This window comes from Camelina sativa, chromosome 11 (assembly GCF_030686135.1).
Source record: "Camelina sativa cultivar CO46 ecotype springtype chromosome 11, ASM3068613v1".
Classification (NCBI taxonomy): Eukaryota; Viridiplantae; Streptophyta; class Magnoliopsida; order Brassicales; family Brassicaceae; genus Camelina; species Camelina sativa.
The window spans coordinates 15,415,961-15,443,069 of record NC_141890.1 but is presented as its reverse complement, the minus strand read 5'-3'; the positions used below and the strand labels follow the sequence as shown (position 1 = coordinate 15,443,069).

The 27,109-nt window shown below is 37.0% G+C and overlaps 5 protein-coding genes and 1 pseudogene across 10 annotated transcripts; 2 read left to right on the top strand and 4 right to left on the bottom strand.

Moving 5' to 3' along the window:
* Positions 1–277: 277 nt before the first annotated feature.
* Positions 278–2,332, bottom strand: LOC104723611 (putative F-box/FBD/LRR-repeat protein At4g13965). The gene is made up of 4 exons (XM_010441998.3): positions 2,007–2,332; positions 1,041–1,917; positions 807–941; positions 278–703 (listed from the first exon to the last, which is right to left on the bottom strand). Exons 1-4 carry the CDS (start codon positions 2,015–2,017, stop codon positions 431–433), a joined length of 1,296 nt encoding a protein of 431 aa, XP_010440300.2. The 5' UTR covers positions 2,018–2,332; the 3' UTR covers positions 278–430.
* Positions 2,333–6,462: 4,130 nt separating this feature from the next.
* Positions 6,463–8,113, bottom strand: LOC104723610 (UDP-glycosyltransferase 84A4 pseudogene; annotated as a pseudogene). The gene has a single exon (XR_015571210.1). The product of XR_015571210.1 is annotated as a UDP-glycosyltransferase 84A4 pseudogene (transcript).
* Positions 8,114–11,354: 3,241 nt separating this feature from the next.
* On the bottom strand, positions 11,355–13,382 carry LOC104723608 (uncharacterized). Its single transcript, XM_010441996.3, has 2 exons — positions 11,933–13,382; positions 11,355–11,643 (listed from the first exon to the last, which is right to left on the bottom strand). Exons 1-2 carry the CDS (start codon positions 13,047–13,049, stop codon positions 11,609–11,611), a joined length of 1,152 nt encoding a protein of 383 aa, XP_010440298.2. The 5' UTR covers positions 13,050–13,382; the 3' UTR covers positions 11,355–11,608.
* Positions 13,383–15,941: 2,559 nt separating this feature from the next.
* LOC104723607 (psbP domain-containing protein 1, chloroplastic-like) lies at positions 15,942–17,878 on the top strand. 4 transcript variants are annotated; one of them, XM_010441992.3, is made up of 4 exons: positions 15,942–16,325; positions 16,529–16,603; positions 16,829–17,257; positions 17,551–17,878. In XM_010441992.3, the coding sequence occupies exons 1-4, from the start codon at positions 16,188–16,190 to the stop codon at positions 17,764–17,766; spliced, it is 858 nt and encodes a 285-aa protein (XP_010440294.1). In that variant the 5' UTR covers positions 15,942–16,187; the 3' UTR covers positions 17,767–17,878. The 4 variants fall into 4 exon arrangements, with proteins under 4 accessions (XP_010440294.1, XP_010440296.1, XP_010440297.1 ...); XM_010441994.2 differs by having other exon boundaries at positions 16,032–16,325; positions 16,839–17,257; XM_010441995.2 differs by having other exon boundaries at positions 16,033–16,325; positions 16,543–16,603; positions 16,839–17,257.
* Positions 17,879–17,949: 71 nt separating this feature from the next.
* LOC104723605 (uncharacterized) lies at positions 17,950–19,652 on the top strand. Its single transcript, XM_010441990.3, has 4 exons — positions 17,950–18,232; positions 18,328–18,432; positions 18,864–18,990; positions 19,171–19,652. The coding sequence occupies exons 1-4, from the start codon at positions 18,023–18,025 to the stop codon at positions 19,395–19,397; spliced, it is 669 nt and encodes a 222-aa protein (XP_010440292.2). The 5' UTR covers positions 17,950–18,022; the 3' UTR covers positions 19,398–19,652.
* A 60-nt stretch (positions 19,653–19,712) lies between these two features.
* Positions 19,713–26,896, bottom strand: LOC104723606 (pyruvate, phosphate dikinase 1, chloroplastic). Of its 2 annotated transcripts, XM_087472029.1 has the most exons (18): positions 26,209–26,896; positions 24,143–24,199; positions 23,805–24,038; positions 23,309–23,446; positions 23,064–23,226; positions 22,745–22,980; positions 22,527–22,655; positions 22,252–22,431; positions 21,819–22,121; positions 21,573–21,734; positions 21,408–21,497; positions 21,004–21,317; positions 20,784–20,913; positions 20,571–20,699; positions 20,343–20,480; positions 20,185–20,262; positions 20,020–20,111; positions 19,713–19,925 (listed from the first exon to the last, which is right to left on the bottom strand). In XM_087472029.1, the coding sequence occupies exons 1-18, from the start codon at positions 26,461–26,463 to the stop codon at positions 19,883–19,885; spliced, it is 2,871 nt and encodes a 956-aa protein (XP_087328155.1). In that variant the 5' UTR covers positions 26,464–26,896; the 3' UTR covers positions 19,713–19,882. The 2 variants fall into 2 exon arrangements, with proteins under 2 accessions (XP_087328155.1, XP_087328154.1); XM_087472028.1 differs by having other exon boundaries at positions 21,004–21,497; positions 26,209–26,742.
* Positions 26,897–27,109: the final 213 nt, after the last annotated feature.

The following is a 27,109-nucleotide window of genomic DNA, read 5'->3' as shown; positions in this document are numbered from 1 at the left end:
GATTATACCATATTTAAAGATAGTTTTGAATATTTTATGGGAATAAAATTTTAATGGGTAGAGTAGTTTTTGGAAAAATCAAAATGTATAGATGTTGTCTAGATTTTATGCGATAACAAAATTGGTTCGATTTAAGATGTTTTAGGAAATGAGTTTCTGTACATTGTTATTTTTGGAAATTGTTTAGGGGTTAATGTTATAAAAAAAAAAAATTAAATAAGCAAAACTTAAAAGGCATAACACAAAATATACTTCAAAAATATTAATATAGATTGTATTCCTCAATTAAAATTAATTAATTTTTCATAAAATCATTTAATAATCAACTAAACATTCAAAAACCCTCAAAGTTTATAACTACCACTAAATATAAAAGTTTCATAGTAAGAGTTAACTTTGACAACATACAACTCTCTCAATATATAAAGTTTCATCGGAATACAAGCTGACATGAATTTGAAGCCTTTTTCACACTCTCCAACTCCTCAGCCATCTCAACTTTCTGTTTGGCTTTGCCTTTCTTGAAGGAAAAAATTGCTTTCTTCAAACAAATTGCGTTCTTTAGGATATATTTCGTCACCTCTTTTCCATTCTCTTGCGATTCGTCGTATTCTTCATACACTAATGTCTCGAGATGGAGTAACAAACATTCAGGAACATTCTTTGGCTGATTCCAGTTTCCCAGAGGACGTTGTTGTTGTGACTGACAAAAACGACGAGAAAACACAAAGTGTATATATATGATCATAAAACCCCAAATTGAGTTGGAATTAGCTAAATTAATCTGAATTTTGCTATATGCTTACACCGACAAGCTTGAGGACTTGTAAATTAGGAGAAGTATTGAGCATGAGCGTTAGTAGATTCCACCAATTAACTTTATATGTACGCAACTCCAAATACACCAACTGATAAAATATACCAACAGTAGGAAATGTACTCTATACATGAAAGCAATATTAGTAGAGGAACAATTAATGTGATAACAATGAACTTAACTAAAGAATTTAAAAAAAAAAAAAAAAGAAAAAAAAACTTACTTCCAAGGCTGATAGCTGCAAGGAAAGATGTTTGAGTGAACTGAGCGATCCCAAGATGTTCGCATCGTAGATGAAAATGGTTGCTTCAACCAACTCTGGTGTGTTCTCGATCAGACAAGACTCAAGTGCTTTAAACCCTTTCATCTTCAAGTATTTCAAAGAAGGGGCATTTATCACATAGTCCCCACTAGGTCTATCAGTGTAATTATGAATTGATAGTCTCTGTAAGGATGGCACCGCAATAGTGAAAGTCTTCACTCTGTTTAATGAATTTCGATACACCACCAAGTTTTCAAGATTAGGACAGCCAGAGAAAAGGTTAACAACTGATTCATTGTCTTTGAATTCCACATCATGAAGCTGCAGAGTTCTCAGGGATTTCAGACAAAATGAAGAAGGGACATCCATAAATATCAAATACTTGAGTTCCAAGGTGTCTAGTGTTTCACAGTTATACAAGCACTTGGGAAATCTTAACGGTTCAAGTTGAATTTGAACATCCAGTACCAGCTTACGCAAATTGCGGGCAAATGCAATCCCGGTAAATTTTCTAACTTGTTTTGCATTCAATCTATTTAAAGAAATTGAGAGATGCAAACTCTGTAAAACCGGAGCCTTGTGTGAAAGCAAAGCCTTACGAACATTCTTTGAAAACGTCCCGGGTTCATGGCTGTGATAGTAATAACCGTAAGAATCAAACCTGAGTATAGGCAGCATTCTCCAATGAGACTGCCATTGCTTAGACAAAACACTCGTGGCTATGGCAACTTTTGTGGGAAGCAGAGACAATATCTGCAAAATCAAAGCTTCAGCCAACTCACTGATCCTGTCCTCATTCACAACATCTTGGTTTCTAATACTCTCACCATCTCTTTTGCTGTCAAACAACATAACAAAAGACAATAGTTGGCTTTGATGTTTTGGAGATTATAATTACGGAATCCTAAAGCATTATAAGAAACTAACCATCGTTTCATTGGTCAAGCTTGAATAGAAGACTTCTTTGTGTCGGCTCTGTAACGCTTTTTCGGACTCCGATGCACAGACGATGCTTGTCGAATTCGTTTGCGGTATATAATAGAGGTGAGAGAAGAATTAAGAAACTAGAAGGCAGAGGTGACAGAGCTTATACGGCGTAGGGTTAGGGTTTTGGAGGCAGAGGTAGCGGCGGTCGGGGAGGCTAGTTTCTTCTTCTTATTATTATTTTTTTTTTTCTTTCTAGTGGTAACAATTTCGTAGAAGAGAAAATCTGTTTTTTTTTTTTTTTTTTTTTTTTTTTTTTTTTTATCATCGGGAAAACGGAAAAAAAAGAATTATAGAAAAAGCAAATGATTCTAGTATTCAACAATTATGTAATATATCTAAAATTGTATGGACTTTATTTTAATTAAGAAAACAAGAAAATTATTATTTTTGAAAAAAAAAAGGAAATCAAATTTTTGTTTTTCAAAGAAGTGTAACATACATTCAAATTAAATGGCTACAATTTTTGATTCTTTTAAGTATGTATTTTCCGTATTTTAATGTAAATATATGAGTACTACTATTTTTACTAATTTAATTAAACATTAGATTTTTAATATTGATTTTGAAATGTTTATAAAAGGAGAGGTTAACAAAAGATGTGCGTTCTTTAAAAATAACAAATAGTTTTAATTTATTTTGTGAATTTACAATGAAATCTTTAATAGTATAGATGTAATGATGGTCATTTGCTAAAATGTGTTTGGAGCTATCTGGAGACGACACATCAATATCTTTTTTAATAATGTTTTTCTATTAACATATAAGAGGATGGATATCAAATTATTCTAGATATGCATATTTTTTAAAATTTTAGCATTGCTTCACATATTATATTTCAAAAAAGAAAAACTATTTATTAAAAAAATAATGTAATAACGTTTAAAAATAATCTTAATAACTACTTTCTTTTGAAATAGTTATATGGTAAAAATTATTAGACACAACCAAGTTTGGATTACATTGACCAACTTATCTACAAACAAATCTTCTTCCACCTCCGAGTCTTTTATATTTTCAGCTCCATCGCCTTTTCTCTAACTGACTCTAACGGTGGCCTAAGCAGTCCCTCAACGATCCCATTCTACAGAACAGTCCTCTCTTCAGCCCACTGTTGAGTTTCACTTCAGTCTTGAAAACGTTGATCCAGTGTCAGGTTGATCCAATGTCGTGTTCAGGCTATTTGTGGCTTAGGGCGGATCAAAATTATGATTTTTGTTATTAAAATATGAATTTTTTTTTATTAATTTCAAAGACAACAATGATCGATGAAAAAAAAACATTAACCAAACTTTTCTATCTTTTTTTCTTAAAATTATTTTTAGCCACAATTCCAAAACATAATTCTTTTATTCTGAATTATCTTTTTTTATTAATTGTCTTCCATTAGTATTTTTATACTATAGTTATAACTATAAAACATAATTATTTTAAGTGCAAAAATTTTCTTATACATAAAAAATATTAATTTTCTTATAATGACATAATGTCATGGATTTCTCAAACAAAACACCACTTTACAAATATATTTATGTTATCAACTTAAATATATATAAGCGTAGATAGAAAAAGATGTGGCTTAATAAATTTTAAAAAATTGGTGGCTTAGGGCAAATGCCCTTTCCACAACACCTTAAGCACCGCACTGCGTTGATCGTATACATATGACATATCACATGATTCCCTTATGGCTAAAACAAAGAAAAAATTATCTTCTATACCAATCTATTATTTTATTTCCATATTTCATTATTTCACTTAATTTTTTTAATAACTAAAAAGTTCGGAGCCTAAGTCTGTAAATTATCTTATACCTGTGATCAGAGTATTTTATATAGTTTTCTTCCCAGTGTTATTCGAACGAACAACTCCTAAACTTTAGTTGTCTTTACCAGTTGAATTGTTGACAATTGATATCTCTCTTTTTATTGTTGACGAATCTTTCTTTTTTTTCTCTATTTTTCACTCTTTCTCTATTCTTACAAAATCTAGATCTCACTTTAAAACTAGGACTTTAATCGAATGGGAACTGAGTTTTGCTGGAAGATTATGTGGAGATGTTGAAGATCAGGTAAACTGACCCTAGAAATCAAATTATATATAGACAGTCGCGGAAGAATTAATCATGTCCAAAACAAACACGATGTATGACAAATTAATAGATCCTGGATATAAGTATAATGGGATGTATAGAATTTACATAACATATGGTTGCCCCAAATAGCGTTACGCTTACTCTCCAAAGGACCAATAACGACAATAGAAAAGCATCCTGAATTTTCTTCAAAATTACGAGTTTGGATCCAAACCCCGACAAGATGTCAGATTTCACCTTAATAATAAGAAATTGAAACGACTCAACCGATTTTTTTGTTTTTAATATATTATTAAACTAGTGATCTCATACTCACTAACATCCTAACTCTAATCAACATACAGCGGAAATAAACAATAATATTAAACAAGAAACTCCAACAGAACAATAAAGAATAACCAACAAAATCATAAAGCAATAAGATGGCATCCTAAACACCAATTCTAGACCACTACATTCTATTATAGCAACATAACAGCAACATAGAACAAACAACCGAGCTTCTAGAACATCCTCCTCTACATTGTCTTGATTTCACGATCACACTTTGCCTTTACCTGCACCGCAAACACAAATTGAGATGCATCAGTTTTGTCATAAACACTCAGTGAAGCAATCCTCCTATCTACTGGGCTATACACACAACCAACTGAGAATCCAATGTCAAACAAACAACAACAAAAACTCAAACAAACAAGGAAAACAATTATCAGCCGCCTGCTGAAAGGGTTGGTGTTGACCGACACCCTCTTGGTGTCTGATATGTATATATTTTACACTCTTTCATCATGCATTTTTCATTCATTTTGCTCTCTTAACTCATTATTTTGCATTGTTTTTAGTCTCTTTTGTATAATATGCATGTCTAGGTAGTCTTTGCACTGGTCTTGCATGCATCTTGCATATTGGAGTTATTTCAGGTGTTTAGGAGATGTGAAAAGCATCAAAATCAAGCAAGGAGCAAGAAAACAGTCCAACAACTCGACTTGCAGTCATGCATGACTAGCGACTCAACCTACACTACCCATTGACATGACTTAGACGTCCTTCCACCTCTTTAATCGAGTCAAATGAAAATCTTCCGTTGGGATTCAGCTTCCAACGTCTTCTCCAAAGTTTTAGGGAATTGAGTTAGCTTTCCAATTCTGGTTATTTCAAGTCATTCGAAGACGTGTTTCAAGAGTTATCACCGTTTTAGTAGATGCATATACACCCAGATTTCTGACTCGACCGGTGCTTCCGGGAGAGATGAAGTTCCACTCGACCAACACTCCCGGGAGAGACGATGTTCAACTCGACCGATGCTCCCAGGAGAGACGATGTTCCACTCGACCGACGCTTCCGGAAGAGACGACATTCCACTCGACCGACCACGCCAGACATTCGACTTGGACGCGCTCCCAGGAAGAAGCACCAACATCCACTCGACCGACCACTCCAAACATGCGACTCCAGGATTCAAGTCATGCGACTCCAGACATGCCACTTCAGGATTCACGTCATGCGACTCTAGACATGCGACTCCAGGATTCACGTCATGCGACTCCAGATATACGACTCGACCGACACTCCCGGGAGAGATGACATGCGACTCGACCAAGCACGCCTGGAAAAGACGACATTCCACTCGACCGACCACACGAGGCATCCGACTCGAACGACTGATCTCGCATGTTCGATAAGATTTCTGAAACGCCTTTCTATCTTGTCATTTTATGTTTTAGGGTTTTCAATGTTTTCAGGTTGACAAATCAAGCCGATTTAGAGAAAGATCCTAACAAGATTTGAGGTTCACCATGTGAGAAAGGTGACGAATTAGAATTTGATTAGTGTTACAGCTTCACCTCATGGAAGCTGCCTTCGTACCCACGAGAAAGGATCAAATCGTTTGTAGTTCATATTACTAAAGATGGTGGTTTAGGTCTTTTTGTGAGAGTTTCCCTTGTATTTGGATCTGCACCCTTTAAAGAAGTGTCTCTCTCCTAGAGAGGTAGTTAGTTTAAGATATGTTCTCTTCCATATTTTCCGGGAGAGAATATGTACTTTTTCCAATTTGTTGTATATCCTCTTTGATTCGATCTTATTCTTTCATTTCTTCATGTAAGGCGGTGCCAAGGTCATCAGACTTACTACTCTAGGCCGAGTTATGGATTATTTGATATATTCTTGGTTAAGCCGGTTAATCGAAATGTGCTAAATCACCTTCCTACACACTAAATAATATACGATCTCTAATTAATAAGCTGAATAATATATATAAAATTTTCGTCCTAAAAACTACATTGAAAACACAAAATGACACTCTTTTGTGACACAAGATTTAGAAACTTTATACCGATACTCTTTGTGAAACGGATGAAGTATAATATGGTAAAGACAACACTGAAACACAACATTAAATCGAGTCATTATTAATATCAACCAACTTGTCAACAAACTCTTGAAAGTTCCTCTCAGATGATCCTCCGTATGCCACGGCAGTCTCCGCCGCCTCCTTCCACCTCCGAGCGTTTTCTCTCAGCTCCACCGCCTTCTCTCCAACGGTGGCCTCAATCAGTCGTTCAGTCACCTCTTCCCTTAAAACAATCCTCTTCTCAGCCTCTCCACGACTGAGTCTCAATCCTGTCTTGAAAACATCAATCATGTACACCGCGTTTGTCACCTGATCTCCCCACTGCGGGAAACAAATCACGGGAACTCCTGAAGTTAAAGCCTCCATGGTTGAGTTCCACCCGCAGTGACTTACGAAGCAAGCAACCGCAGGATGAGCCAACACCTTCTCTTGTGGACACCATTCTACGATCTTCCCTTTTTCTTCAAGCTCTCGAGGCAAAACTTGTGGTTCTTGGGATAAGGCTTCTAATGGAGGCCTCACGACCCATAAGCAGGACAACCCGGAGTGTAGAATGCCGTGCGCAATCTCCTCGATCTGCTCTTGCTTCAAGTAAGCCAGTGTCCCAAAGGAGACGTATACGATAGAGGATGGTTCTTTGGAGTCAAGCCACTCTATGCAGTCACTGGCTGGCTCGGAAATGTCTCCTTTAATGTCAGAGCTTATGGATTTAGCCACCGTAAAAAGCGGACCTATGGGGTTGATGCTGACTTGAGGGCAGAGCTGGGACATGTGGTCAATAGTGTCTCTTTCCAGTTCTTGGAAAGTGTCAATGAGAACAGAGAAATGTTTGTGAAGTCGCTTGATCTGTTCTAAAATGATACCACCCAAACTGGAATATGGAGAGGAAGGGTGAAGAAAGCTAGGGATCTCGTCATGCTTCAACACTAATGGCTTGAAGGGGATTTCAGTGATGATCTCCGGTTCGGTTTCGGTCGGAAACTTAACTAACTGGTGGTGGTGGTAGTAATAAGCGGCGAGACAAGCACAAGACTGGACCCATAGGACAGCCGAAGGGATTTGAAGCTCCTCGGCTACGTCACACACCCATGGGACAAAAGCGTTATTTATGAGACATTTCACTGGTTGCTTCTCATATTTCTTGACCAGGTTCTTGATCTCTCTTTTCCCGGCAACTTCAAGTGATTTTAATAACAAATCCATGTCTTCGTATACAAATCCGTCGTCGAAGAACTCGAAACGGAGGAAACCTAACCCGACCGGTTTGAGCACGCCGTCTTGAATCTTGTTGGCTTCACGCATCTTCTTGCCCAATGGCTCCTCTGTGGTGACAAAAGTGACTAGTAAACCTTTAGATGCTATGAGCTTTCCGAGACGAAGAAGAGGGTTTATGTGACCTTGGCCTGGGAAAGATATGAGCATCACATGGGTTAGCGACGATCCCATCTCCATCTCCATTTCCATTTTTTTTTTTTTTTTTGTAACTAAGACAAAATTAGATTACTGTTGCCTTCTTAACACTATTTCCATGTTGGACTTATTATATTTATGGAAGGTTGGGTAGAGGCCTGTCAGCGGCTTACTGTTTATTCTAAGTAAAATATTGATATCCTGTTTCTTAAATTTCTGTCGATTTTATAGTATTAGGATAATTTTTATCATTGTAGAGAATTTAATCATATAGGACAAAGGTATTAAAAAAAAAAAAGAATGATAAAATTGGTAAACGCGTTCATAAGAAGAAACAAAAACCATTATAAAAAGTATTGCGATGCCTAAATAATTCAAAACTAAAAAAATCGAGGACAACAAACTATGTTAATAACTTTATTACAACGTAATGACGTATGCTTATTGAACTATGATGGATGACTCAATTACTAACAAGCTGAAGCTAAGACTAAATTTTACATTAATCAAAATTAAGATATGGTGTACACTAAACCTTTGTTAATCCATTGTAGAATTAGGTATTGAACTGACTTGGTTTCATTGAATGTCCCAACTTGGGTATTTATACAAAATACAAAGAGGTGTAAGATAAACACAAACAGCTAAACCTTAGGCTTATAACCCTTATCACAATAAACTATAAGCCTTATCATAATCTAGAGAGATATATCAGCAATACTCCCACTCATGTTGGAGTGTGAGAGTCATGAACACCCAATTTGGACAAGATATAGTGAAACTGATCCCGTCCCAATGCCTTAGTGAAAATATCCGCCAGTTGCTCATCTGTCCGCACATGTTGCAAAGTAATAACACCGTCACGATAAGAGTCCCGCACAGCGTGACAATCATTCTCAATGTGCTTAGTACGCTCATGAAAAACAAGATTAGTAGCAATGTGAATCGCAACTTTACTATCGGAAAAGAGACGAGTAGGGGTAGACAGTCCGACACCCAATCCTTTTAACAATTTGCGCAACCATTTTATTTCTTTCAAAGCAAAAGCCATAGACCTGTACTCGGCCTCAGCAGACGAATGAGACACAGTATCCTGTTTCTTAGTCTATCAAGAGATAGGAGAAGTACCCAAGAACACCACATAAGCACTAAGAGAGCGTCGTGTCAGCGGACAAGAAGACCAATCTGAATCACAATAAACAGTCAGTTGCAGATCTTCATCAGGCTTCAGAAGAATACCTAGGGCAGGAACACCTTTGAGAAACCGGACAACATGCAAAGCAGCTTCCCAGCAAGCCGCACACGGAGTTTTCATGAACTGAGCCAAGACATGCACCGAGTAACACAACTCAGGACGAGTATGGAGAAGATACAATATACCACCAATAAGACGACGACATGGCTTAGGATCAAGAAGCATAGGACCATCATCCTTAGCAAGACCATGATTTTGTTCAAGAGGTGTAAAAGCAAAACGAGAGCCGTCCAAAGCAGTGTCGGCAACAATATCCAGTGCATATTTTCGTTGAGAGAGAAATATACCCTCCGGAGATCGACTGACTTCAATTCCTAAAAAATATTTGAGCTTGCCCAAACCCTTCATGGAGAAGCAACGACTCAAATAGTTCTTAAACTGACGAAGCATAGAGATATGATTTCCACAAATAACAAGGTCATCGACATACACTAGGACATGTAGTTCAGTACCATCACGAGAATAGGAGAACAGAGAGTAGTCATCATACGATTGAATAAAACCAAAACGGAACAAAGAATCAGAAAGATTTTTAAACCAACAGCGTGGAGCCTGCTTTAAACCATAAAGAGACTTGCGAAGACGACATACTTTACCAGGATGAGTGTGACGGAAACCCGGAGGAAGCTTCATGTAAACCTCTTCATCAATATCACCATGAAGGAAGGCGTTATTAACATCCATATGATACACCTCCCATTGATTAGCAGCCACCAAACGCAAAAGAGTCCAAATTGTGGTCATACGAACAACCGGAGCAAATGTGTCATGGTAATCTTCACCTTCAACTTGGTTATTACCAAGAGCCACCAAGCGAGCCTTATAATGTTTAAACGAGCAATCCGTATGATACTTTGTTTTGTAAACCCATTGACAACCAATTGCAACCTTGTTGGGAGGCAGATCAACAACATCCTAAGTTTGATGAATTTCAAGGGCATCCACCTCCTTCGTCATAGCATCAGTCCAAACTTTGAACCGAGCAGCCTCTTTGAAATGCTTTGGCTCGATATTGGAAACAATTGTAGCCAAATAAACCCGATGACCTGCAGAGAACTTATCATCGGGAATAAAGCTGACAGCAGAGAGAAACACATACCTTGAACCGAAGACGAGGACTCGGAGGAAGTATTGACAACATCATGAGCGTGAACAGGTGTACTAACAACGTTGTAAAGAACATAGTCCTGCAAACGTACGGACGGAGTAGGTTGTCGTGAGCTTTTACGATGCAGAGCTGAAGCAGAAGTGGGAACAATAATGGAACCAGAATCAACACCACTTGGCGGAGTAACAACTTGAGCCTGAACAGAGGAGTCAACAGGAGGAGAAACAGAGGAGTTCTCACTTGAAGAAGTAAGACTCCCCCTGTCGAGAACAGACGATGATACGGAATCACTCCCCCAAGAGGCGAAACAGTAGAAGATGTAGGAACAACCAACCAGTCATAATCAAAAGGAACAGTCGGAGAAGAGACCGAAGATGAAGGTTGTGCAGCGGAGAAAGGAAAAGAATTCTCATAAAAGACAACATCACGAGAAAAAACAAACTCGTTACGCTCCATATCATAAACTTTCCATCCCTTTTTACCGAAAGGATAACCAAGAAAGACGCACAGACAACTTCGTTCACCAAACTTATCCTTGTCACGAGTGACACGATGAGTATAACAAGAATAACCAAAAACCCAAAGCTGAGAGTAGTCTAGCTTACAACCATAAAGAAGTTCATACGGAGTGCGTCCTTTATGAATGGAAGAAGGAGTCCGATTTATCAAATACGCAGCTGTCAACACTGCCTCACCCCAAAACTTGATTGGCAATGTAGCTTGAAAAAGCAATGCTCGAGAGACATTAAGTATATGCCTATGTTTACGCTCAACTCTCCCATTTTGCTGTGGAGTGGCAACGCAAGAAGTCTGATGTACAATTCCAATCTCACGAAAATAAGACGACAAACACATGAACTCCGTACCATTATCATTGCGAACAGTCTTTACTGCTTTGTCGAATTGTTTCTGAGCATACGTAATGAAATTGGCAAGAACACGTCTCACTTTGGATTTCTCAAGTAACAAGTAAGTCCAAACTGCTCTAGAATAGTCATCGACAATTGTAAGAAAGTAAACCGCACCACAAGAAGAGGGAACACAATATGGACCCCAAACATCACAATGGATTAATGAAAAACACTCTTGAGTTTTATTAATACTTTCTAGAAAAACTTCTCGAGTTTGTTTAGCACGAAAACAAACATCACACGAGTCAAAACCAACAGCGGAAGGAGACTGAGAAAACAAATGTCGAGAAGAAAGCACTGAAAAACTCGGATGTCCTAAACGATGATGCCACAAAGCTCTATCAAGAGAAACAATTGCTGAATGTATATTAGTTGGAACCACATCCGTAAGATAGGACACATTGTCACGCTCTTCACCGCTTCCAATCAGAGTCCTCGAAAAACAGTCCTGAAGAAAACAAATTGTATAAGTGAATGTAGCGAGACACTTGGTTTGTTTTAAAATCTGAGAGACAGAGATTAAGTGCAGTTTAAAGAAGGAAAATAGAGAACATTCGTTAACGAGACTTTGGCCGTAAGAAACAAAACACCCACACTTGTAGCAAACGTGTTGCTACAATCGGCAAAACTAACCGAACACGTCGGAACAGACACAACATTGGTCAGCAAAGAGAGTCTCCCAATCATATGGTGAGATGCTCCTTTCTCCAAAATAATATCACCAAGTTCAAGCTTACCAGACAATTTTTCGGAACTACCGCTGCCTGATTTTTCTTGAATCATCTGAGTTAAGACCTTCAACTGATCAGATGTAAAAGAAGGAAAAACAGAGGAATTGGAACTAGTCGCATGAGTAGTCACAGGTTGCCCACGTCCTCTTCCTCCTCCATTAACCATGGAACCATAACCTCCTCTACCTCGACCAGAAGAACCACGACCACCACTGTTACCTTGTGCATTACGATCCATCCACCAATCAGGAAAACCGACAAGTTGCCAACAATCCTTCTGTTCATGTCCGGTACGACCACAATGATTGCAAGAACGAGGCTTCCCAAGAATAGAAACAGGTTGATCAGACCGGAGTGACGGCTGCTCATGAGTGTCACCACGAGCCAAAAAACCGACAGCATCGTAATTCTGTTGTTGAAGACGAGCAGAGGACATTCTTTGTTCTTGAAGAATCACTTTGGAGTAAGCCACAACAAGACTAGGGAGAGGATCCATGCCAATGAGTGTAGTGCAGAGACCACCAAATCTTGAATCATCCAAACCCATCACAAACTGATGAAGTTTCTCTTCATCTCTCTCCGTCACAATATCAGATAAAGTAACTCCACAAGGACAAACGGGACTCACACAATAATTCTTCAACTCGTCCCAAAGATTGCACAATCTTCTATAATACTCCATAACAGACTGGCCTTCTTGCTTACAAGAAGCAAGTTTGGCTTTGATTTGGTGAACACGCACCTTATTACCAACAGAGAAACGATGCTGCAGGTCTTCCCACAAATCTTGTGCACTGGAAACAAAGGTCACAGTCGCTTTCAATTTAGGTTCAATTGACGACCGGATCCAACCAATGATCATAAAATTCACCGTTTTCCAGTTATCAAGATCAGAACTATCATTAGAAGGCTTGGGAATAGCACCGCTGATGAACCCAGTCTTGCGTTTGGCTTGAAGGGCATTCAACATCTCTTCAGACCATTGGATGTAATTATCTTCGGTTAACAAAACCGAGGTAATCATAGCACCAGGATTGTCTGAACTTGACAACGTGTACGGAGAGACGACGGTCTTCGAGTCAGTTTTGAGCAACAACGGCACTGGTAACAGGAACTCCATCATCACCCATGATTTTCTTGTCACGCAAGAAAGTACAAAACAAAGAAAATTTGAAACTGAGAAAGAACAAGAGAATCGAAACAATCGAAAAACAAGAGTTTTTTTTTTTTAGACTGATTTTGGCTCTGATACCATGTAGAATTAGGTATTGAACTGACTTGGTTTCATTGAATGTCCCAACTTGGATATTTATACAAAATACAAAGAGGTGTAAGATAAACACAAACAGCTAAACCTTAGGCTTATAACCCTTATCACAATAAACTATAAGCCTTATCATAATCTAGAGAGAGATATCCGCAATATCCATAGATCGAACGAGCCATTTAAGTGTATATATTTTTATTTTTTTTGGCAACGAGCCATTAAGTGTATTAAAAAGTTGAAAAAAATAATAATTGAGGAAACTTATTAAACAAAAAAAGAGGCGTGTGAGAAAATAAAAGAAAAGCTAGAAAGAGAAAATGTTATATAACAAATAAACTTATACGTGCAGAGATCACCTACTTGATTTAATTTTCAACGATTTACCTACTCTGATTATAATGGTATTACAAATACCACGAGATTAGCTTCTTCATAGTCTCCTAATAAAATATATAATAAGAACTCTAGAGATGATGTGAACGGTTGACCAAACCCCAAAAATTAACAAGTTTGGATCAAAACACGTGATTATAAATAATTTGATAGAACTGTTGAACAGATCACTCATTATTTTTGTCGTTAACTCCCTGAGCTATCCCACAAAAATCAACTTTCCAAGAATCGACAGTATGCATATTTTATTGAGGTGAAGGTATTATTCGGAATATGAAATCCCATTTGAGATCTAATCCAATCTATTTTGTTGTATTATTCATGAATCCGATCTAATTCGAAATGAGACTTAGCCGTATTACCTTAAAAAAATTATTGAGATTCGGATCTGAATGTGAGAAGGTATAAGTATAACATGATTTTAAAAGTTTAGATATCTGGATCCGAGAACTTATCAATTAAATATATATATATATAAACTATGTAAAGTTCTAAAATACTAATTTGGTCAAAAATAATGTCTCCATCTCTTTTTTCTAAATGGGCAGAGACATGTTTCTGAAAGAATGGTACACAATATCGAGAATTCAGATATGTGTTTATGGATATTGATCGACTTATGACATAAAAAAAAATTGAATGTGACTTGTTTTATAGCTAATGAAGTAATCATTTGTCTATTCAACATTTGATCGGACATCATTTTGGTCGGAAAGTATTACTGTGCTCATATACGAATGTATTCATTATTTTTTCGGCTCCGCTAACCAAAATCCAAAATAATAGGTATGTTTGCCAAAGATCCAAAAAATGACTCGTAGACTTTGGTTTGTGACCAAAAAAAGATCCAACCATAGTTGTTGAAAAAGACGATATTAATCATTTTTTTTCTCTTAAACGAGCTCCATGCTTCCAGTTACAAATACTTAAGTCTGATCCGTAAGTGATATATGACAGAGGGGTGAGGAGTCATATATCTAGTTTTAAATTATTACGATTAAAAAAAAATACTAAAAAAATGTTGCTGGATTGATTTTGTCAATCTTATAACAATTAAGTCAAGCTCAAGTATTTTAAATCTCCCAATTTTTAACACAAAATAGAACCAGTTTTTTTTAAAAAAAAAAATCAGTTCATCAAAAAAAAACCTGTCAGATATTAAATAATTCATTTTTTATCAGAATGGTCAAAATAATATTTTCTTGCCCTAGTAGTCCTTAAAAACGACATATGAACTGAAAACTGTTGACAATAAAAAAACCTGAAAAGAAATAAGAAATCGTTCGTAAACATCCTAGGTATATAAACCGAACCGATTGTATCATCTTTTTCTTTTTCACATGACTCCCTGTGGGATGGTTCCTTGTTAATTTTTGAAGAACACCTAGAGGGTGTTTCCTCACTCCTCAGGTCGAGGAAAGTAGCAATGAAGAATGTTTTAATTGTGTACAAAGAATATATATTCGAAGAAACACATGCAAAATTATTTAGGATACTAATAATTATCACTAGTTGGAATAAAATTGTGAGATATAAGAAAAAAAAATTGGTTTTTTTACACGTAAATTATGGTGGAGACATTCTAGGCATAAAAGTGGTGGTTGCAAAATATCATCCTTCCTTGTTAGCAAAATCTTTAAACCTTAGAAGAGAAACCAATATGCAGTAAAAAGAGAGTCCCATACCATATCAAAGAGCTAGATCTCTTAAGATTACGGAGCTATCATCAGAACTAGCTACCATTAATATTCCCAACACAAACTTAAGCAAGTTATAATCATATTATTGTAGTAGTAGAGACTAGATAGAAATAAGAGAGGAGACTGTTGTTACTCTCATCCTAGTGAGCAAAATCTTTGGTGAATGGTGACAGAATCATGCCAAATCAAATAGCATAGCCCTCTTTCCTCCCTTGTGCCCAGGCCCGACTCTAGGGGTGTGCTGGGTGTGTCAGTGCACCGGTTCCGCTTTCTGATTGTTTTTTTCTCTACATTATAGGGTCCTAAATTCTTTGATAATTGCAAAATAAGGTCTATTTTTATAACTTTATCTAAGCCTATAACTTTATAAAAGCTTTAACATAGCACTGGACCCAAAAATATATTGAGCCGGGCCTGCTTGTGTCATTTTCATAGTTCTAGTTCTTGAGAGGACTCCATTTAAGAGACTTTTTTTTTCACCTCTTGGGTTCATATATAGCAGTGGAGGGCATTATTAGTACTTTTGAATACCCAAGAAACAAACTCACTGATACATGAGTACCATTACCAATTTACCACCTGTTGCCATCAGCCCTGATGCCTAAAACACACATTGCACTTGCTCTGCTTAATTCTTTTGTATCCTGATACCACCTTTTTTTTTTTTTTTTTTTTTTTTTTTTTTTTTTTTTAAATATAAATGAATTAAATAATATATATACATATATACACTATAATGTAGTTCCAACGTAATATTATCCAAAGTTAGATTTCTTGGTTGACGTGGTTCAACAAAAAAACTAAATTTCTCTCTGGATGATTTCTTGATTGATTTCTTCACTTACATTCCCAAAGTTTTCAACTTTTTTTTTTTCTTCTTCTGAGCGTCAGCCTTTTTCTAATGGCTTCATCTGCATTTGCTTTTCCTTCTTACATAATAATAACCAAAGGAGCTTCAACTGATTCTTGCAAATCAACTTCTCGATCTTTGCCTACAGAGCTTTCATCGCCATGTCCGAAACCCAACAACAATTCCCATGTAAGTTCACTTCTCTCCTTCTCTCTGCTTCATCAATGAATCATAGGAGCTGTGAGATTTGTAGTTGCCCATTTGGTTAAATCTTGAATTGAAATAATGGGTTTACAAATCCGACTCTTTTATGATTTATTGAAATTGAGAATGATGTTTGTGATATTAGACCTCTCTTTCAATTTTTCTAATTTCTGGAGAAAAAATGACAGCTTTTGTTCTCCAGACCCATCTCTTCCAGTCTGAGATACCAATCTGCCAGAAACTCGCTAACCGATGACAAACAGGTAAAAAATCATAACTTTGATTAAGCCTCACATGTTTAGTCTTAGCATCATTGTCTCTTTCAGTTTGGGGTTTCGATTAGTAACAGTTTTGAGCATTGTGCCAATGCAGAAAGCCAAATAGATATTGTGGTTAGATTGTTTTTTTTCAAAAAGGCTTAATCTTTAATCTAAATACATGCTTTGGTGTTTTGATCAATGTTTTAATATTGACACCGTCTCTTTAAGGCTTGTGCAGTTGGGAGGAGGAAGAGCATGATGATGGGTTTACTCATGTCTGGTTTAATACTTTCAGAAGCCCATCTCCCCACAGCATTTGCTTCAACCCCAGTGTTCAGAGAATACATTGATACATTTGATGGATACTCTTTCAAGTACCCTCAAAACTGGATCCAAGTCCGAGGAGCTGGCGCTGATATATTCTTTAGAGACCCTGTTGTCCTAGACGAGAACCTCTCGGTTGAGTTTTCTTCGCCTTCTTCCTCAAAGTACACGTCCCTTGAAGACTTGGGTTCCCCTGAAGAAGCAGGAAAGATGGTAGTTAGGCAGTACTTGACTGAGTTTATGTCCACTAGGCTCGGAGTCAGGCGCCAGGCCAACATCCTGAGCACTTCTTCGAGAGTTGCAGATGATGGTAAACCATACTACCAAATCGAGGTAAGCTAAAGTCAGTTACCAAATTGCATCCTAATCCTGTGAAATCAACATCTCAGGTTTTGGTTGTTTTGAACCTGCGTAATGTAGTGTTGTTTCAGTTGAGTTCAGATCCTAAATTGTGAGCCACAATATCAAATGACGTCTTAGATCATTTGCTAGTTGAGCTTGATTATAGGAAGAGTGTTCTTGTACCTAGCTGAAACAAAGTGTGAAGCTTTTAGGTGAATTTAGACAGAACCGGACCATGGCTCATGAGCCTTACACATTAATGTGATTTTGATTGATTTGAACAGGTGAACATAAAGTCATACGCAAACAACAACGAGCTAGCTGTGATGCCGCAAGATAGAGTTGCTCGTTTGGAATGGAACCGGCGCTACCTAGCCGTTCTAGGAGTTGAGAACAATAGACTCTATTCATTGAGACTCCAAACACCCGAGAAAGTTTTCATAGAAGAAGAAAAAAAACTAAGAAGAGTCATGGATTCATTTAGGGTCGAGAAGATTTAGAAGAGCTCACAACCAAAAAAAATCTTGTTGCTGGTTACTTTTATTACCAAAACAAAAATGATTTTGATTCATTATATTGAGAGATGTCATTATGACATTGTTTTGTTCTAAACCGGTCGGACAAATTGAACTATTCATCAATATATAAACCGGTTAACAAAATTGAGAAATTTTTGCCGGTTATCAGTAAACCGGTTAACCAAAATGTGTACAAAAAACCCTCACCGGAGAAAAAGGAAGAAGAAGAAAGACGACGATGGTGGGATTTGAGAGCTACGTGGTTGTTCACAACATAGCAAAGCGTCACAACGTCGGCACACTAGCTCGTAGCGCTACTGCTTTTGGAGTTACGGAGCTGATACTTGTCGGCCGCCGTGATTTTAACGCCTTCGGTAGCCATGGTTCAGCTTCACACATCAGATTCCGCCATTTTCACTCCCTTACCGAAGCTCGCACTTACCTCAAGGTACCAAATTAGGGAACTTTTCTCTTTATGGGTCTTATCATTACTGGATTAGGGTGTTTCAAAGTTTGAGTCTTTTTGTTGTTTTGGATTAAAAGGAGGAGAAAGATTGCGATATATGCGGCGTTGAGATTGCAGATGGAGCTGCTGCGGTTAACGAACATCCTTTTAAAAGAAGCACTGCGTTTCTTCTCGGTAATGAGGTAATCAAAAGATTTGACCTTTTAACAAAACTTTTGAATGTTTCAGTTTTGGTTATGTTTGTGAACTTAGTGTATGGATCCCTAGTTCTGAAGTAACAGTATGCTGGGTTACTTTGTTTGCTATGAGATCGCGATCATTTAGTCAGTTTCATTTGTGAACAATGATGAGATATGAAGTAGATTTATAGGCACTTCAATGATTTTGATTACGCTTGTGAACTTAGATAAAACGCAGTGGATCTGTGAACACTAATAATGAGGGAACAAGTAGATTAAAGAAACTTGAATGGTTTGAACACACAGTTTACAACACCAGAAATGATAGTGGAGTTATCTCAGAGTTAGTAACCTTTAACTAAATGGTAGGTAATGATAAGCCTTGTAGATTTCAACAAATTATTACTAAAGGACTAAGCTTGGGGATTTTGTAGGGATCAGGACTATCTGCCAAGGAATATGAAATATGCGACTTCTTCGTATATATTCCTCAGTACGGATGTGGCACTGCCTCTTTGAATGTTACTGTTGCAGCTTCTATTGTTCTGCATCATTTTGGAGGTATTTTGGTTTCTGTATTTGTACCCATTTTGTGTGCTGTTTAAGATTGGAAAAAAAACACTTTGATGGGATAGATAGCAAAGTTACAAAGAATAGTAAAACTTGGTGCAACTGCCTATTTAGTCATATAGACAATGATGATAATGTTGGTTTCTTACAAATAGCATTGTTCTGTTACAGTTTGGGCTGGATTTTCTGAGCGTGTTCGGGATGGAAGCAAATTTATAGTGGCTGATAGACCTGTTAGACAAGGAAAACGGAATATATGTGCTGGAACTGAAGAATCCATCATTCAAGAGCGGAAGTTGAAGAAAGAAAGTGCGGAAAACGGGTTTTTCGATGATAATGGAAATGGGAATGAAAGTTCGTCATCCGACCTCTTGGATGGTTTGTTCCTTAACGAATAACTGTCTTTGAATATGAACACAGTTTCTTATTTGGTTTAAGTCCTGCACAAGATCAGGCACACCCCTTCAATAGATATCATCAAGCGGAGTTAGCTCGCCCTTGTTCATTTCCTAGTTACCAAATTTTGTTTTGCAAGTAGGGAAAGCTTCTAGAGTACTCGAAGTTGTTTACTTGATTTTGATTTGTTGGTTTGCCTTTGGTATGTATGTGTTTGAAGATGGGTTTCAGTTGATATATCTCATTGCTCTGTCTTACATTGTGATCTTCCACTTCCATTTCCCTTAGGCTTTATGAATTGTATTTGTAAACATTGGTAACAAAATGCCGCTCTTTCTTTATTAGCAATTCAATAATAATCACATGAAAGTTTTCATTAAGGAAAAAAGGAGTTAACACCATTTTCTTTGATTTGGTTCATTTTCATGGAACAATCAGAAGCCAAAGCTTTTTCTTTATTCACATAATAATAATAATAATAATGCCATCATGCAACAACTTGAGCAGCTGCAAGCCTTGCAATTGGAACCCTGCAACAACAATAAAAAGTCCACAAATTGCACTAATCAGAACATTTTGTTTAACAAACAAATTAGTATATGATTGAGCAGTAACTAAATATACCTGAAAGGAGAACAAGAGACATAGTCAAGTCCTGCTTCAGCAAAGAATCCTACAGATGATGGATCTCCTCCATGTTCACCACAAACCCCAACCTGTTTATTATAACCGATCAGATCCAAAATTCTGTTTGAGAGAATTCGATTTCGATTCACAAACAAAACTTACCTTGAGGTTAGGCCTAGCCGCTCTTCCTTTTTCTGTCGCCATCTTGATCAACTGCCCTACACCCTTCTGATCAAGAACCTGATCCAAACATAAAAGCAACGGCTATCAAGTTTTTATCCTTTGAAAAGAGAGCAGATGACATTATTTCATCTATATACCTCAAAAGGATCGTTCTGTAGAATTCCTTTGGCGAGATAAATCGGTAGGAACTTCCCAACATCGTCTCTACTGTATCCAAACGTCATTTGTGTCAAGTCGTTTGTCCCGAACGAAAAGAACTCCGCCTCTTTCGCAATCTGTCCAAAGAAAAAGGTTTCTACTTTAGCAAATTCTGCTTGAACATGGATATAGTGTGTCTAAAACAGTCTTGTGTATTATACACTTACCTCATCGGCAATGAGTGCGGCTCGAGGGATCTCGATCATAGTCCCGACCTTGTAGCTCACAGTGTGACCTTTCTCAGCAAATACTTTCTTTGCAACTTTCCGGATTACATCAACTTGGTGACCCAATTCCTTTCATTATTAAAATGTTTTGTTTAGAACAAAAGCCACAAAATCTTTCTTCCGTGTGTCTCAAGAGTGTGTGTGTATACATACCTGAGGAGTTCCTACAAGTGGAACCATAATCTCAGGAATAACAGTAACGCCCTGGTCATGCATCGACGCTGCTGCTTCAAAAATTGCACGCGCTTGCATTTCCGTTAGCTCTGGATATGATATTCCAAGCCTATAACATACAAATGAACCGTTCACTGGATTGTTCTTTAGTAACCAATCAGTTTCAAGTAAGGTGCAAAAGAGAAAAAAAGCAAGAAACCTGCAACCGCGGAAACCAAGCATTGGATTCACTTCAGAGAGTTTCTCTATCCGTGACAAGACTTCATCTTCTTTCACGCCTGTTTCTGCAGCTAACTCATGTACAATGTTGTCCAAATCACCTTCCGGGAGAAACTCGTGAAGCGGAGGGTCTAACAAACGGATTGTTACTGGTAAACCATCCATAGCGCGAAAGATCCCTTCGAAATCTGAACGTTGGTAAGGAAGCAAAATGTCTAGAGAAGCTTTCCTTTGCTCTGTTGTTACCGCCATTATCATCTTTCTCACTGCTTTAATCCTATCTGCACCAAAGAACTTAACAACCAATCCAAAGACAACATGAAACATTTTGGATCCAAAAAAAAAACAGAACAAAAACCATAAGATCAAGAACAGAGGAGTTACCATATGTTCTGTCCTGCAAAGCCCGATCCCTTGAGCTCCATTTTTCCTAGCAGCAATCGCATCTTCAGGCGTATCCGCATTCGCCATAACCTTATGTGATCATCCACATTTGAGTTAAAAGAATGTTAAACAAATTAAAGGAAACGCGGAGACATATAAACACACCTTGAGACGTCTGATTGCATCAGCCCAAGACATGAAGGTCTCTAAATCTGGACTCAAAGCCGGAGGAGCCAATGCTTGTTTCCCCAATATAACCTCACCGGTTGATCCGTTCATTGAGATCCACTCGCCTTCATTTATCGTCAAATCTCCAATCAATAGAACCTAAAATTTTAAACCCTAACGTCAGAAACAATCGTCCCCTAACTTAGATGACAAGTTTCTAGAATTCACACAGAAATTAAAAACCTTATTGTTCTCGTCGACACGAAGTTCAGAGCAACCAGCAATGCAACATTTGCCCCAACCACGAGCCACAACGGCCGCGTGTGATGTCATTCCTCCTCTCGCCGTCAATATACCTTCCGCTGCGTGCATACCTCCCACATCATCAGGACTTGTCTCTGTTCGAACCAGAATCACGTTTTTGCCCTGAGAATGCCAAGCTTCGGCTTCCTCCGCCGTGAACACAACCTGTCCAACCGCCGCTCCTGGAGATGCCGGTAAGCCTTTCGCCACCACTTTTTCACGGTACCCCGACGGATCATGAAACTAATCCATCATACCAAAAAAACGAAACTTTTAAACATCTCTGTTTTAACACCTAAACCCTAATAATTTGTGACCTAATAAAAAAACCTTGGGTGAAAAGTAATTGAAACTTTGGAGTCTATATATATACCTGAGGGTGAAGTAGTTGATCAAGATGTTGAGGCTCCACCATTTTGATTGCAGAAGATTTATCTACAAGCCCTTCGCTTACCATATCCACTGCTATCTTCACAGCTCCTTTACCAGTTCGCTTACCGGCTCTACATTGCAACATCCACAATCTCTCCTCTTGTACCGTGAATTCGATATCCTGCAATACACATTTGAGACCTTGTTTAAACAATTAAACAATTGTTGATGTGTACAATAGAAGAAATTTTGTTTATGTGTGTACAAACTACAAACCATCATGTCTTTGTAATGCCTCTCTAAGATGTTGCAGTTCTCTACAAGTTCTGCGTAAGCCTCAGGCATTAATCTCTTCATTGTGTCTAAATCTTCAGGTGATCTTATCCCTGCAACCACATCTTCTCCCTGTACAATGTAAGAAAATAAACTGTAAGGTTCATGAGCTTCTAATTCAGAACCATTTAGTATTAAATAGACTAAATCTAATGCCAAACCTGAGCATTGACTAGAAACTCGCCGTAGAGCTTGTTTTCTCCGGTGCTAGGGTTCCTTGTAAAGAGAACACCAGTTCCTGAAGTGTCCCCCATGTTTCCAAACACCATACACTGAATGTTAACCGCGGTTCCTTTCAATCCGGTAATCTGGTTAATGCTTCTGTACTTGTTCGCTCTCGGACTATCCCAAGAATCGAATACCGCTTCAATCGCTAGCTCCAATTGCTTTTTCGGATCTGCAATTCAAAAACTTATGTAACTAATAACTAATTACCATTACCTGACATTAAGACAAAGACATATAAAATGGTAATCAAACCTGAAGGAAACTCTTGACCCTTGACCTGTACGTAAACACTCTTGTACTGCTCAACCAATTCTTTGAGATCGGCCGCGGTTAGTTCAGTGTCGTTTTTAACTCCTTTGCTCTCCTTCATTCTCTCGAGCTTCTCTTCAAACTTGGCGTGTGGAATCCCCAACACCTTTTTATTGATCAAAAGATAATTAGACAGGTTTTCTTGTCACGCAAGTTATCTACAATTGTATAAAAAACAGAGGACTTACAACATCACCAAACATGTCAAGAAAACGTCTGAAAGAATCGTAAGCGAAACGCTCTCCGCTCTTTGCGGCCAAGCCCACGACGACTTGGTCGTTTAAGCCAAGGTTAAGTACAGTGTCCATCATACCAGGCATTGAGATCTGTACATTACAAACATCGATCATAGACAAGTCAATTTTTATAAAACTATTTTGTAAGTAAAAAATACATTCATCTAAGGTATATATCTTTCAATAACCACAAAAGTACAAAACGGTTACTACATATATTTAAAATTGTCTTCCAAAAAACTGAAAAAGGCAAAATGCTAAAAATTAACCAAAGATATTTTGACTCTCACCTCAAAAAAAAAAAAAAAAAAAAAATCTAAAGCCAACGCAAACAAATCTTGCTCATCTTCAAAAGATTAAATAAACGTAGAAAAACAGTAGAAATTTTAACATGAATTAAAGATTCTTAAATAAAAACAGCCAAGAAAAAAACATGATTGTAACTTACGGCGGCGCCAGAGCGAACAGAGAGAAGGAGAGGCTTAGAGGGATCGGCGAGAGAAGCTCCAATGTCACGTTCGATGAAGCTAAGACCTTCAAGAATCTCTTCCCATAAACCTTCTGGAAGCTTCTTGCCGGCGATCTGATACTGCTGACAAGCCTCCGTCGATATGGTTAGCCCCGGCGGCACCGACAAGCCTATGCTCGCCATCTCCGCAAGATTTGCTCCTTTCCCTCCCAACTTCAATTCAATCCACACAAAACATATGATTCATTTTAAAAAACAAAGATACACTAATTATATTAATGATATGATATAATTATATGATGGTTTTGGTAACATACCAAGGACTTCATGCCCTTGTTGCCGTCGCTTCTTCCTTTGCCAAAGGTGAACACACGCTGCATCATTTTTTTTTTTTTTTTTTGATTTGGATTGAGTTTAGATTGGAGAAATGTTTGTGCAAGTTCAAGAAGAGAGAGATATACGTATCTATATTTATACTAAAGCGAAAATTAGATGGAATGGATAAATTGATGCTGCCAAAATGGCAAAGGTAAAAAATTGATCAAATCCAACCTAAATTTTGACATAACAGTTATATAAAAGCTAAATATAATGTTAGTATAATTTTTAAACTAAAACCAAAATAGAAATAATTAATAATAAACAAGTTAATGAAACGATATTATTATAATCATCTAAAGTTTTATTATGGGATATAAAGTTTTGTTTTCTATTTAGACTACTATCATTTTGAAGAGTATTAATTTTATAATGTAAAGATAATTAAATAGACAGTCGAAAGTTGATATTTTATAATTTTGTTGGAAATATAAAGCAACTTGTTGTCTTTTGCATGGTACGTTATCAAACTTCATTATTATCTTGTCAAGAGATCATTCCAAAATATTGCTACCTCGAAATGCTAAAATTGTAATATAATTGACCAAAAATTAAAGAAGTTTCCTGTGGTGACTCGTCATAGATGTGTCAACCATATCTTATATCAGTCACACACTTGCTATCTACGCCTACCACACCATTCTTTCTTTCCGATATTAGATTCCTTTTTTAACAAAATTATTAATTAGTTATTGTCATATAAGATATAACAATCTCAACACATGAATTCTTTATGGTAATATTTCTTGAATTAACTAGCATCACAATTTTAGTTTTTTTAAGCCAAGAATTTGAGTGGCGTTTTTTTTTTGTCGTTTTGGCCGTTTGGAGATATTCACGTATTCTCTTTTGTACAATTACAAAACGTGGCATGGACGGCTCTACCAAGTGGCATAAGAATCTGAATGAAGCATATCAAAGTGTTCTTGGGATTCATTAAAGGTGCATTTAACGGAAATTAGGCTAATGAACCTAGTGGAAACGTTTTTTTTTTCTTTTTTTCTTATTTTATACTGGAATTATTTTTAAAATACTTGAATTTAAGCAGTTCATGTTTCCTACAATAATTTAATTAGAAAAAATAGTGAGTATGGGGAGATTCGATATAGTGGGTATGGAGATTTGAATCTCTATATCCAATATCCAATGTATACATATAGTATTTTCGTCAAACTTGATTTAAATGCAGGAGTGAATGTTGTTGTGTTTGCAGAAATTTGTAAAAACGTATGATTATAGCATTAAACATTATTATATATTAATGGTTATAAACGATATGAACCAACAACTGTGACAATGATTAAAAAAAAATTAGCAAAAAAATGTAATATAAAAATTATAGAAATTGTTAAAATATCAAAACTATATATTGTGCCAAACTGCCAATATATATAAAAACCCGAACATAGTTAATAATAAAATACCATTTAGAAAATATTAAATAAATGTATTTTATAGTGAACATAAACGATTATTCCTATCGAGAGAGCACCAATCACCATAACTGATTTTAAACGCTAGCAATCATCACCATCCATAAAACTGTATGTTTGCGGGTGGTTGTGAAAGAACCGATCAAGTTAGACACATATGTGTACCAAAATGATCTCATATGTGTAAGCAGTTTGAACCGCCCTAGCTAAGTTAGATTGCTAGGGTTTTATATTTGGTAGGAAGATTGCTAGTGTTTAAAGGAACCAATCAACATCAGCAGCTAGCCTCTCATAAGACAAAACTAATGTCATAATAGCGTAACCCGGTTTTGTGTTCTAACCGGGAGCATTAACCAAATAAGTAATATCCGGTTGCCTACGGAACTCATTTAGAATGACAATAATTTAGCTGCTAGATGGTTCCACTTCCACCCGATGATCGGTGATCATTTCTCCCAAGACTCTCACATCAGAACACACCCGAAACATAATAACAAGGGTATAAAATTACTGGAAGCCTATTTAATATTTCCACATGTATCCACCAGAAACATCGAAATGGAAAGACTTACCTTTTGTCCTATGGAAGCTGCCGGATCGGACACAGGGCTAAGGATGGCTCGAGCCTTTGTCCCACGATGTAAACCGGTTTTTGTTAAGCTTAACCGTTGGCAATGAATTGTACCGGTTTTAGGGAAACAGCTTTGTCCATCACCTAACAACCAGTTTGATCGACAAACCAGTCGGTTTTCGCCAAGAGGATCCGTACGGTACACTCCATTTCCTTTGAAGAGCTCCGGCGTTGTCTTCACGATCATACTTGTCATTTTCTTATATACAAAGCATAAACCACAAAAAAAAAAAAAAAAAAAAATTGTATATACTTCCTTTGAAGAGTTATATAAGAGTGAGAAAAAGGATGTATAAAAATTAGCGAAGGTAGAAATGGCGGACGTTCTATAAGTTTCTTTCTCTGATCCTAATTTATTTCAATTTTTTTTGTTGGTTCTTACTATTAGTTACGTAGACTTTATGTGATCTTCTTTTTTTCTTTTTCTTTTTGAGTATTTTGGGGGTTTGTAGGATTTTGGTTTAGCGAGTGACGTGAGTGGACCGTGGACGAAATATAGATGTGGTTATGATTAGCCAATATGTCTCATTCCACGGTTGTTCTTCCTTTTTCTATCAACGACCATATAAGTGGCTACTATTAAAAATTAATTTCTAATAAAAATGTTATGTTTGAATGAGAACCAGCTTGAAAACTTATGAGGTCATATATAGTTTTTAACCACTAAACCAATCTTATTGGCTAAATGATATTTCATAATTTGTTTCCCTCAAGTTAAGATATTAAGGAAATAATTGAGATTTATGGATTACAAACCTAAAACTATTTGTGGTGGTGGTCGCTGTGAATGCGACTAGCCAGGTTCCACTGTTCGAGGAGATGGATGTGGCCACATACATCAT

Excerpts from the sequence above, each read along its gene's own strand:
- LOC104723611 (XM_010441998.3), bottom strand. Across the intron at positions 942-1,040 it reads TGCAGCTATCAGCCTTGGAA|AGTACATTTCCTACTGTTGG; the intron begins GTAAGTTTTTTT and ends TTTCATGTATAG. Across the intron at positions 704-806 it reads AAGTCCTCAAGCTTGTCGGT|TCACAACAACAACGTCCTCT; the intron begins GTAAGCATATAG and ends CGTTTTTGTCAG.
- LOC104723608 (XM_010441996.3), bottom strand. The coding sequence starts at position 13,049 with ATGATGGAGTTCCTGTTACCAGTGCCGTTGTTGCTCAAAACTGACTCG. Across the intron at positions 11,644-11,932 it reads TAGTTCCGAAAAATTGTCTG|GACTGTTTTTCGAGGACTCT; the intron begins GTAAGCTTGAAC and ends TGTTTTCTTCAG.
- LOC104723607 (XM_010441992.3), top strand. The coding sequence starts at position 16,188 with ATGGCTTCATCTGCATTTGCTTTTCCTTCTTACATAATAATAACCAAA. Across the intron at positions 16,604-16,828 it reads CGCTAACCGATGACAAACAG|GCTTGTGCAGTTGGGAGGAG; the intron begins GTAAAAAATCAT and ends CGTCTCTTTAAG. Across the intron at positions 17,258-17,550 it reads AACCATACTACCAAATCGAG|GTGAACATAAAGTCATACGC; the intron begins GTAAGCTAAAGT and ends TGATTTGAACAG.
- LOC104723605 (XM_010441990.3), top strand. The coding sequence starts at position 18,023 with ATGGTGGGATTTGAGAGCTACGTGGTTGTTCACAACATAGCAAAGCGT. Across the intron at positions 18,233-18,327 it reads AAGCTCGCACTTACCTCAAG|GAGGAGAAAGATTGCGATAT; the intron begins GTACCAAATTAG and ends TTGGATTAAAAG. Across the intron at positions 18,991-19,170 it reads TGTTCTGCATCATTTTGGAG|TTTGGGCTGGATTTTCTGAG; the intron begins GTATTTTGGTTT and ends GTTCTGTTACAG.
- LOC104723606 (XM_087472028.1), bottom strand. The coding sequence starts at position 26,463 with ATGACAAGTATGATCGTGAAGACAACGCCGGAGCTCTTCAAAGGAAAT. Across the intron at positions 22,981-23,063 it reads GGGTCAAGAGTTTCCTTCAG|ATCCGAAAAAGCAATTGGAG; the intron begins GTTTGATTACCA and ends TTTGAATTGCAG. Across the intron at positions 21,735-21,818 it reads GTGTCGACGAGAACAATAAG|GTTCTATTGATTGGAGATTT; the intron begins GTTTTTAATTTC and ends TTAAAATTTTAG.